Raw genomic sequence first — 12198 nt, forward strand, 5'->3', positions numbered from 1 at the left:
AAAAAGAAAAGAAAAGAAAAGAAAAGAAAAGAAAAGAAAGTCCTTCATGCCCACTTAACTCATAAGTAGGCAATTGTTTTATTTTTATGTGAAAATGCTTTGTGCATATTTATTTACAGGTCTTTTAGTGGATGACGAAGATTCTGGTGGACCTGGGACAGGACAGGGCAGGGACTTTCAGTTTTGTATACGGGGCAGTGAATAATTTTGTTGCATTGCATCCAGGACGTTTTCCAGTCCTGTATCAGCACTTAGCCTCCGTCTGTTGCAGGACCATGCAATGAACAAGCCTCCTTCTTCCAGCCACACCCCACTCCTTTCAGGTTCTTACAGACTCGGGTCTGGGGCGGGGGGCGGGGGGTGGGGGGTGGGGGAGGTGGGGGGAAGTGTCCTTTGCTTTGCAGAAGAAGCCAGGAAGACTTGTGTAAATTTTCTCACTGAGCAATTGTTGGGAATGGATTAACTTTATCCTTCTTTAGAACGAAAGTATTCTCTGTGGAGACAAAGGAATTGTGGGATTCCTGACATTGTAGCCAAGGTTGGTGGGGCAGTGTGGGGGGCAGGCATAGGGGGTGGGGGAGTGTGGACAGCTACTGGATTTTCCACACAGGCTGTGTCTTTGAGCCACCCACTCATTCTCTCAGGGCAGTGCGCTTGGAGTTGTGTGCAGGTCAGCAATGGATGAACTAGTGTGGGTTTGCCCCACATGAGCTTGGCTGGCCGCGAAAAAGTATTTGAACTGGCAACACACCTCAAGCAGTTTTACGAGAAATTAACGGGATTTATCTCCTATTAAGATAGCGTCTCGGGACTCAAGAAAGTGAACTCCCTTTTCATGTATATTAAGTTAGCTTAGAAGAAAAATGAGACCCTAACTAAGTTACTGTCCAATGATGAATAATCTGTGCTACCAGCTTTGGGTTTTTAAAAAAGTTTGTCTTCTTGACTGTTAGACCCATCAGTGCATCTTTCTAATATATGTGCCCTGTGTACCCTCCCCCCCCCACGCGCGCGCGCGCGCACACACACACACACACACACACACACACACCACTACTGCCCAGGGGCTCTGAGTAAGGGAAAAGCATCAAGACTTCCCACCCCTGCATCTCCTAGAGGTGCAAGGCAGAGACCAGTAGGGAGCCTTGCCCACCTCCAGGCTGTGGCCTCTCAAGGCTGCATCTCAAATCCATGCACCTGCTCCCTTCATTGTCCTTTCTCAGGAATGGGTATTCTTGTCAACCAATAGCTTCACTGCAGTCAGCTCCAGATTCATGTCCCCATCTTCCTGATTATGTCCCACTAGCACAGCTAGGAAACATTATGTCTGCCTGTAAGGCTTGCTCATTTAACCCTTCACTGACCTTGGGGCAAGAGCCACAGGCTCCCCTTATAGGCTGATGTGAGCACAGGAGGTATTTCTGAACAGACACCCTTTGCACAGCCCACTTGTGTTTCAGGTTTTAAGATGTGTCATTGTATTAGTATTCTCCACAGTCATTATTCCTTAATCTTGTGTATCTCTGCATGTTTGTGCACACCAGTGTCCTTGCCCCGGGAGTTCAAAGGAGGTCATCAGATGCCCTGGTGTTAGAGTCACAGGCAGTTGTGAGCTGCCCAACCCAGCATGGGTGCTGGAAACAGGGCTCAGATTCTTTGCCAAGCTCTCCCAGCCCTCCCTCCACCCTTTGCATTTCATTTCATTTTATTTACAAACATGCCTTGCCCGCTAACTCCCAGAAGGCTTTGCACATGTTCATTCATCTGCCTGCAGCACTGGCTTATGATGCTTGTTCCTGCTTTCCCCAAGTTCCCCGCTGGGACCTTTCCTCCCCTGGACACCCGTCCTTAGACTCCAACATCCAACAGATGCCTGTCCTCCTGGGGCTCTTCCCATCTGCTTCTCTCTGCCCTGTTGTGCTGTAGACAAGCCTGGGTCTTACAACCGTTCCGAAACTGCTTCCTACTGCCTTGCACAAAGATAGTGCTCAGTAAATACTTGTTGAGTGGAAAGGGGTTTAAATATGCTTCATTGAACGTCCAGTTGACAGATTTACTCTACATCAGTTGTCTCCTTGGTGTGCTGAAACAGTAATGGTTTTAAAAGTAGGAGTATCAATGAAAGAATATTATTACTACATAGTTAGCCTTTGCTTTAAAGTGTACTTTTATTTCTAATCGACATGTAGTATAAGTGAGACCACATGGGATTTGTCTTTTTGTGCCTAGAACAACGAATGTTTCCTGAATGCTCAGTGTGGGCCAGGCACTACCCTTGGTACTCTAATTCATTTTGGAAGTAACCACATGAGTTAGACATTTCTAGTGTCCTTTTCTAAAGTGGAGAAACCAAACCATAGAGCAGTTGAGGAAAGTATCTGGTTTTACACAGCTAGGAAGCCTTGATATCAGGGAGGCCGAGGTATATGGTATGGCAGATTTCTACATAGTACTACGTGGGCTTCCTGTGAGATGCTCATACGGCAAAAGAGACTGTGTCACAGGTGCACGGTGCACTGTGGTCACAAGGTGTGGGACCATTCAGCAGAAGGACCCACCATGGAGATGTCAAGGACTCCACTCACACTGCCCGTTCACCTCGTTCATCCTGATACCTCAAGTCTCAGGAGCGGGATTGCATAGGTGCCAACAGTGAGACTTCCCAGATTCTGACATCTTGGCTCTGTGTCGTTTGGACATTGTCTGCTTTCTCTGCACCTTAGTTTCCTCACCTGGGCAACACTCAAAATGGTAGCACTGCCCTGATAAAGCCTGTGTGGTGATTGCCCGGGGTGATTTGGAGTCACAGGCTTGAAGCTCAGGATTCCCTTTCTTATTAGTCTATTGCTCTTTCTTTTCTGCCCTGGCCCCAACTCCAGGCCCCTGGGCAGGGTTTCTCTTTGTAGCCCTGGCTGTCTTGGAACTCACTCTGTAGACCAGGCTACTTCAAACTCAGAAATCCACCTGCCTCTGCCTCCCAAGTGCTGGGATTAGAGGCGTTTGCCACCATTGCCCAGCTATTGCTGTTTCTTTTTTTTTTTTTAAACAAAACAAAACAAAACCAATAAACCTTTTCCATTTGTATCATTTTTTTAAAATTTAATTAGTGTGGTATTGTGCACCCCCACAGATGGTGGGAGTCTCACTATGCAGTGCTAAGTTGCCTGGAACTCATGGTGTGGTTCTCATGAGTTCCCCACTCAGTACTGTGTGTGTGTGTGTGTGTATGTGTACTTCAACACTGTCCTTACACATTTCTTAGATTTTGTTTTGTTTTTACCATAGTACATTTCCTCTCTAGTTTTTGGGGGGCTTTTGTTTTATTGAGTTACTTATTTATTTTTTTTAATGTTTTAGGGTATTTTACCTATATGTATGTCTGCACACCTAAGGTGTGCCTGGTGCCCATATAGGCCAGAAGGGCCCATCAGATCCGGGGGGCCTGGAGTTATAGGCAGTCATGAACTACCACGTGGGTTCTGGAAATTGAACCTTAGTCCTCTGGAAGAGTGGTCTGTGTTTTTAATTATTGAGCCTTCTCTTCAGCCACTATTGTGATGGTTATCATTATGATGATGATTATCATTTTTTTAAGATTTATTTATTTATTTTATTATATGAGTACACACTGTAGCTGTACAGATAGTCATGAGCATACATCTGGTTGTTGAGAATTGACTTTTAAGGCCTCTGCTCACTCCGGTCAGCCCTGCTCACTCAGTCCCTACTAGCTCCGACCCAAAGATTTATTTATTATAAATAAGTACACTGTAGCTGTCTTCAGACTCACCAGAAGAGGGCGTCAGATCTCATTACAGGTGGTTGTGGGCTACCATGTGGTTGCTAGGATTTGAACTCAGGCCCTTTGGAAGAGCAGTTGGTGCTCTTACTGGCTGAACCGTCTCACTGATGATTATCATTTCTTCATCTCTCGTTCAGTCATCAATTTAAAAAGAAAATCGGGCCTCTCCTACACCTTATATGGTCCTTGGTGCTGCTTCTTGGGAACAAGTGAAATCTACTGTGTTAGTTCTTCATGCAAATGTAAGGAATCTTTCACTGTTGCCTTCCTTTCTTAACATTCTCTACCCCACTCCCACCCCCACCCCCACCCCACTCTGTTTTTGGTGTTTGTCTGTTTGTCTTACTCTGTATCTTGACTGGCAAGGAACTCAGTATGTAGTGAGGTTGGCCTTGAACTTCCAGAAAGCCTCCTGTGTGCTGAGATTATAGGCATGAACTACCTACCTACCACATTTGATTTACTGTAGACTCTGAGATTGAAAGACCCCTGGGGGAGACCCCCACTCAAATCTCGGGAGATCGTACACCCAAGGAATCATGAGAGAACACATCTTGATGTAATTACAAGAGGTATATTTTAATTTCAGGATGCCCTGGTTCGGCACCACAGTTATCTCACGCAGGAGATAATGGAGCCGACCACGAGGCTTGAAAGTTAGGGGTTTTTATAGGGAAAAGGTCTGAGGGAACAAAGGGATCAGTGTGGTCATACATGATTGGCTAGTTCAAATATTAACTATTACGTGCAGAACAGAGTGGAAAATTCCTAAGGTTGGTGTTAATCTGGGTCAACAGAGCATCTGACCTTAAATCATATCTGAGAGGACCAGATGGTCCATTACTTAGTGTCTGCCAGGCACATCTTTGCAGGCCTGGGCCTTGGACATGTCCTCGTTTGCCTAGACATGTTTTCCTCTATGTTTATAGTTTTATGTCTTCTTGACCTGCCAGCTCTTATGATATCTAACAACTTGTTTGCTCTTTCCCAGGCCTATGTGGCCAGTTTGTGATGGATTCTTAGGCCCATAACTTTTCTTCCTAGTCAGCACAGGTTTAAAGCTTTAATTTTTCCTTACAAGATCAGCTTAACACCTCCCTTATTCTGAGTCAGTCTTCTGAGACTATTAATCTAAAGGAGAAACGGTGAGAAAGTTAAAACAATGTTCATGTTAAATTCAGTGTGGGTTGCCGGGCGTTGGTGGCACATGCCTTTAATCCCAGCACTTGGGAGGCAGAGGCAGGTGGATTTCTGAGTTCGAGGCCAGCCTGGTCTACAGAGTGAGTTCCAGGACAGCTAGGGCTACAAGGAGAAACCCTGTCTCGAAAAAACAAAAACAAAAACAAAAACAAACAAAAAAAAAATCAGTGTGGGTTCCCCACTCTCAACAAAACAGGGATGGAGATTGATACAATTAGCATGAGGTTTTTATTGATCCAGTATACTGGGGTCGTCTTGCATTTGGAGCAAAGGCGACCCCCGGGAACAAAAGCACACACTTTTTATACCTTCCCAGTACATAGGTTTACAACATGAGTTGGTTATCTCTCATTGGTGGAGCCCATTGTCTTTTGTTTCCATTGATCTCTGTGCCCCAAGTGAGGAGGAGATACCGATTGCATGTAGGAGGGGTTGGGGGGGATCCACCCCTTACTGGGGACATTTCCTGGAATGGAGCATTACTCCCTGCAATTAGCGCATCTCTTGGGGACTGATGTTTGCTCGGTAAACCCTTCTGAAGCTCTGCCTTTAGGCTTAATGAACATTCCTTGCTCTTTGGTATTTTTATGAGGTGTCCCTGTTTGCTCAATTCTTACACCCACAAGAGCCAGGGATGTAGCTCAGGACTGGATTAAATCCTCAGTTAAAGCACATGTAGAGAGAATCCCTTGTGTGCTGTGTAAAGGCATCCCCTGTCAATCAAAAGCTGATAGGCCGATCAGCTGAGGTAGGATTAGAAGGTGGGGCATCCGGGAGAGAGAGAGGAACTCTGGAGTTGAGAGTCATGCATGGGAGATTCACTGGGACACAGAGGAAGAAGGTTACATGAAACTGAGCACCAGGTAACCAGCCATGCATGTGGCAGGATTTAGAATAGAATAAATGGATAAGTAAGTTATGAGCTCGTTGGAGAACAGGCTCAAGTTCATGGCCTAGGCATTTATTTACAACTGTACTTGAGTCTCAGAGTCATTACTTCATGGGAACTTATGCATGGGTGGGAAAGCCCACAGTTACCGGTGCGCGCACGCGCGCGCGCGCGCACACACACACACACACACACAAATATAAAGGAAACATCACATACCATTGCCATATGTACTAACTTGATTACTTTTTCCTATGGAAAAGCGTATGTAATAATGACAAAATAGAAAAATGTCAAGATCCTGTGGTTACAAAGGTCGTAGGCCCTGGGGGAGAGCCTACTGCTATTCTGCTGAGAGGACATAGTCCTCTCATAGCTTAGCACATCTTTGAACCCTTATCACAGGAACGTATTGTAGTAGTCGTAATTAATACAGAGAGTCACAACTGGTCAACATGCAGAGAATAAGACTTAGGAGTGCTAAGCTCTAAATGGCATGTCTGCCATACCCATCTCCAGAAGGCTCAGGGATCATCTACGATAAAGGTCTAGAATGAATGTAAAGCCAGAGGTCATTGATGACTGCAGGTAGACAGTGTTTTCTGTGCACAGCAGGCACACTTGAACTCCCAGCAATTTTTATACCATGCATGAGACCAGTAAAAACTCAGCCGGGTGGTGGTGGTGCATGCCTTTAATCCCAGCACTTGGGAGGCAGAGGCAGGTGGATTTCTGAGTTCGAGGCCAGCCTGGTCTACAGAGTGAGTTCCAGGACAGCCAGAGCTACACAGAGAAACCCTGTTTCAAAAAAACAAAACAAACAAACAAACAAGCAACAACAACAACAAAACCAGAGACCAGTAAAAACTCAAGCTAGACAAAAATCTTACCTTGGAGAAGGGGAGATGGACACAAAATCTCACCTCTATCTGAAGATCTACGAGTATTTATCCATGCTGGGAAACAGAGTCAGTTTCCCTTAAGGATGTGTTCCCTGGTAGGTTAGCTACTCTCTAGGTCCCCTATACAAAAGAATTTTAGCAACACAACTTAGACTTTGGGAGAGGGAGAAAGAGATCCAGTACACAGGAGTGCAGGAGCACACAAAGTTGGGTGGGTGGGGAGGTGGATAGATCTAGAAGGATGACCTAGATGGGGAGAAGGGAGTATGTTAAAAATACATTCTATGAAATTCTCAAGGAATTAATGAAAATATTTTTACAAGCCAACAATCAATATAGAATGTGCCAGTTGAACAACTACATCATAGCTCATCTACACCCCTCACTATTGGGGGACACAGGGACAAAAGGGCACAGAGCCTATGGATCCACAACCAGCTAGGGCAGTGCTTCTCAACCTTCCTGACGCTGTGACCCTTTCATACAGTTCCTTAAGTTGTGGTGAGCCCCCAACCATAAAATGATTTTCATTGCTTCTTCATAACCATAATTTTGCTATGTTATAAGTTGTAATGTGAGTAATATGCTGATGGTCTAAGGTGACCCCAGTGAAAGAGCTGTTTTACCCCCAAAAGGATTGCAACCCATTCATTGAAAACCACTAAGCTACAGGCTAATTTCCTTATCTCCTGGGGCTATCTTATTTCTGTCACATCTTGGGTAATTGAGGGCAGGCAGGGATTCAATGGAAACCTCCTCACCACTGGAGTTCCTTTACTTGTTCTGCGATTCACAGAACAAACAATTAATTTGGAGAAAGGGCCCATTGTAACACAGAGTGATTTATCATCGATTACAAGTGATGCCTTGCCCACTGACTGGCGAGTTGGTAACAAAGCCAATGGTCAGAATAAATTCTCATTTAGGGGAGTTAGAAGCCACTCCCTGATGAACTCTGGAAAGACAAAGTCCAAAGAGTTGATGAAGACATGACTGAGAGCAGAGGTTGAGTGGGTACAGAGGACCATGGGTCCAGGTGTGAGCTCATTGGTTGAGGGAAGGAGGGCTTTGCAGGACTAGAAGTGAGTGTCAGTTGTAAAGTCTAGTCTGCAAGGGCAGAGGTCTTATTTAGAAACTAAGCAGCTGAGGGCATAACAGGTCTTGAAGACAGGTAACACAATTAACTGATGTGCCCTGCCCCCACCCCCAACACATGTGTATTTGGAGTGATGAGATGGGAGATAGTGTCTGAATGATACAAGAGGTAAAGATTGAATCTCCTTTCTTCAGTGGGCCAAAGAAACCCCATAGACTTGTGGGATAACTATCATTGGTATATATATTTGTTCTTCAAAATACTAGATACCCCTTGCTTTTTCTTTAGACTTCTGTCCTTACCAATGGACCTGATTGGTTTTGGTTATGCAGCCCTTGTGACAATTGGAAGTGTTTTGGGATACAAGCGAAGAGGTAAGCCAGAACGTTCCTCCTTCCCTCCCTCCCCCCCTTCCTTCCTGACACCATGTCTCCTGTAGCTCAGGGTAGCCTAAAGCTCACCACTGCTTTCCCAAGTGCTGGGAATATAGGTGGGCATCACCACATCCTTCACAGATTCATCAAAGGAACTGAATGGAGAGTTGGGGGCTGTGCTGGGATCTCCTGAGGACCTGTGAGCAGGACAGGAAGTTAAAGATGTCTTAGAGGTGGCTGAGGACCAGCATGCCTTGGGAGAGATTCACGGAGAGAAGTTCTGTGGGGTCAATCAGAGCAGAGCATCCCAGCCTAGCCTTCTGAGCTTTCACAAAACTAATTTCACCGGCAATTACGGATTGCACAATTAATTAGCCTTCTTCAAGGCAACTTAGTCCCTACCCCCATTTACACAAAACTATAACATTTTATTTAAGGATATTTAATTATAAACAAAGAAAAATCGGAAGTTAGAGTCGTTTCTGCTCCTGGGGATATTCAAGCTCATAATGTAGCTATTAGTAATTTTACTGTTTTTGTAATAATTGATTGCATATCTAGTTATGCAGGAAAATAAGAGTAGATCACTCAGCTTTTAAGGGACAATCATAATCTCCTAACCCCACAAATAATTAATAAGAATATAAAGTACTTAATCACTTAGTTTTTACAGTTATACATATTTAGGCTTTTCTGAGCTTCATAGTTATATTTCTATTGTTTTACAGGCAGATTCCTTTTTATAATTAATTTTGTTTGTTTTTTGAATGGGTCTTACTATATAGTCCTAGCTGTCCTGGAACTCACTATGTTAAGCAGGCTAACCTTGAACTCACAGAGATCTGCTAGACTCTGCCTCCTGATTGCTGGGATTAAAAGTGTGTGTCACCACACCCAGCCTAAAAATTAAGAGCATTTAAAAAATAAATTACTTGCCAGGCAGTGGTGGTGCATGCCTTTAATCCCAGCACTTGGGAGGCGGAGGCAGAGGCAGGCCGATTTCTGAGTTCGAGGCCAGCCTGGTCTACAGAGTGAGTTCCAAGACAGCCAGGGCTACACAGAGAAACCCTGTCTTGAAAAACAAAACAAAACAAAACAAAACAAATTACTTATAGGCCAGGGTAGTTTGCTTGTGGAGTATTTTAGAGATGTCACTGTAGACTCGAGGCAATTTTGCATCTAGTATACCTTCCGTATGGAGAATAGGACATTCTGAATATCTCTGTAAGTCCATTTGATCTGTGGTGGAGTTTAACTGGATCTCTCTTTATAGCTCTAGCTATCCTAGAGCTCACCCTGTAGACCAGGCTGGCTTCAAACTCACAGAGATCCTCCTGCCTCTGTTTCTTGAGTGCTGGGATTAAAAGTGTACTATATCACACCTATCCTAATAATAAATTTGTGGGTATTTTCTGACCAGTTGGATTCTTGTCTAGTCTTTTCTGTTTCCCCGATAGTACAGGGAGGAGGTTGCTGGTGTGCTGTTGGACATGATAGAATCCTTCCTTATTTGTGTTAAGGTCTTCCGGGCCTACTAAGGCCCTTGGGCCTTTGGGCCTTGTTACACTATGTCTGTTTCTCTATGCCTGCATACATGCATGGATGGCCACAGATGATGAGCCCAACTGCATAGCTGAATTCCCTATGGGTGTTTAAAATATAGAGATACTTTTACCTTCCACCCAGAAATTCTGATCTAAAAGATTTTCAATTAGTTGATTTCTCTAAAGCAAAGATTACAAACATATTATTCAGAGCGTCTCCAGCACGCTTCTCCATCCAAAGCACAGGGAGTCCTTAGCACTTATCATGGTTTGTTGGGTTGGGAGGCTTGACTAGACACAGCCTGCCTGTGTCCTCTCTCTCTCAGTGTACTCTCTTTTGTTTTTAAATGCTGACATCTCCAGGCTAGAAGATAATTCTTTAAGATAGATCCAATGCTTGACTACACAGCACTTCTCATCTTACCTCTGCAGTGCTGGGTGTTCCTGCTCCTTTGCCTGGCCTTTAGTGTTTTGCATGAAATTACCTGTGAAGAGGTCCATGTGCTTTGCCGTCATGCCATTATAATCTCCAAGTAAGAAAATGGGATGAATCCTATTCATTTTCAGCTCTCTGTCTCTGTCTCTCTGTCTCTCTCTCTCTCTCTCTCTCTCTCTCTCTCTCTCTCTCTCTCTCTCTCTCTCTCTCTCTCTCTCTCTCTCTCTCTCTCTCTCATTTTGCTTGTTTGTTTGAGGCAGGGACTCTCTATAAAGTCCTGGCTGTCTTGGAATTCACTCCGTAGGCCAGGCTGACCTCCCACTCACAGAGATCCACCCGCTTCTACTTCCTGAGCGCCGGGATTAAAGGTGTGCGCCACCACACCTGGCTACAGATCTCATTCCCCTTCTTTGTTTTAAGAAGACTTATTTTCATTATTTTAACTGTGTATATGTGTGGGTATGAACACATCAGTGTAGGTGCCCAAGGAGGCCATGCAAGAGCTGTACTCATTCTTAACTGCTGAATCATCTTTCCAACGCATGTAAAGTTCGCTCCCTCCCTGTCCCTCTCCGTCCCCCTCCTCACACCCCCCTTCCCTCTCCCCCTCCTTCTCTTTCTCTCTCTCTTTCTCTCTCTCTCGCTCTCCCCTCCCACAGGTGGAGTTCCATCTCTGATTGCTGGGCTTTCTGTTGGACTTTTGGCTGGCTATGGAGCCTACCGCGTCTCCAATGACAAACGGGATGTCAAAGTGTCATTGTGTAAGTGAAATGTTGTCCCCAGTTACAGAAGGTGAACCTGGAAGGTGTCCCCTTCATGCGCTCTACCAGGCTTACTAAGAAATGAACTAAGTTAAGTGTCTGTGAGTTCGTGTCTAGGCTGAACATAACTCTTGTTCCTTTCTAGACAGAACTGGTAAGAAATAGTCCTCACAGCCTTCCTCTACCTCATGTTTTTATAACACACTAGAAACTAAATTAGAAAAGGTTTTGGGACTAGGACAAGATTTTCTTTTAGCTTTCCTAAGTGTACATTTAATAAGGTTTTCAAGTGGCTGTGAAAATACCTTATTTATATAGTCCTCTATCATCATTATCATCATCATCATCATCATCATCATATTCAGAGCACAGAGAGCTTCTATACAGCTATGCCTTAAGACTGTCTAAGAGAACAAAGCCAGCTTCCCTCCACCTTCTTTTCTCCTGCCTTTAGCAAGAGCATGCCTATTGGTTAACTCCTCCCAACCCCCAAGGTACTTGGTTTTTAGTCTTTTGACTAGCAAGCATTGATTGTGTTTGAAATTTTAATCCATGGTATTTGGGTTTCAGTTACAGCTTTCTTCCTGGCCACCATAATGGGTGTGAGATTTAAGAGGTCCAAGAAAGTAATGCCTGCTGGTCTAGTGGCAGGCTTAAGGTAAGAGCCCTTCTGAGCTATGCTTCCCTGTGCCAGCGTTTCCGAGTGGTGACAGTGTATGGCAGTGCCACCCTGAAGATGACCAGTCTTGCCAGAGCTCTGGCAATTTTTGTGAAGAAGTAATTTCCATGTGCCTGGAGACAAGGCTCACTTACTACTCTTGCAGACGACCAGGCTTGGCTGGGGCCATCTGTAACTCCAGTTCCAAGGGATCCAATGCTCTCTTTTGGCCTCCATGTGCACTAGGGGCATACATATCAAGCACACAGGCAAAACATTATTACACGAATAAAAATAACTAAATGTTTTTTTTAAAGGAATTAATTTTCTTGTCAGAGAAGTGACTCAGCAGTCACAAAAGTACTTGCCACTTTCCCATAGGAACTGGGTTTGGTTCCCTGAACCCACATCAGGTGGCTCATAACCACCTACACTTTCAGGTCCGGGGAGCTGACAATGTCTTCTGAACTCTGCTGGCACCCACACTTGTACACACACACATATATACACACACACATACATACACACACACATAC

At 44.6% G+C, this 12198-nt stretch overlaps 1 protein-coding gene across 2 annotated transcripts in view; it reads left to right on the plus strand.

Moving 5' to 3' along the window:
• Window positions 1-12198, plus strand: part of Tmem14a (transmembrane protein 14A) — a 12764-nt gene extending 566 nt beyond the window's left edge. The window contains exons 2-5 of one of the 2 annotated variants that reach the window (XM_031366986.1): window positions 3940-4044; window positions 8178-8263; window positions 10903-11004; window positions 11575-12198. In XM_031366986.1, coding sequence (XP_031222846.1) covers window positions 4037-4044; window positions 8178-8263; window positions 10903-11004; window positions 11575-11666 — 288 coding nt within the window. In that variant the 5' untranslated portion in view covers window positions 3940-4036 and the 3' untranslated portion in view covers window positions 11667-12198. The remainder of the gene's footprint in view (window positions 1-3939; window positions 4045-8177; window positions 8264-10902; window positions 11005-11574) is intronic. The other variant, XM_031366988.1, reaches the window with a different exon arrangement.

This window comes from Mastomys coucha, unplaced genomic scaffold (genome assembly GCF_008632895.1).
Source record: "Mastomys coucha isolate ucsf_1 unplaced genomic scaffold, UCSF_Mcou_1 pScaffold14, whole genome shotgun sequence".
Taxonomy (NCBI): Eukaryota; Metazoa; Chordata; class Mammalia; order Rodentia; family Muridae; genus Mastomys; species Mastomys coucha.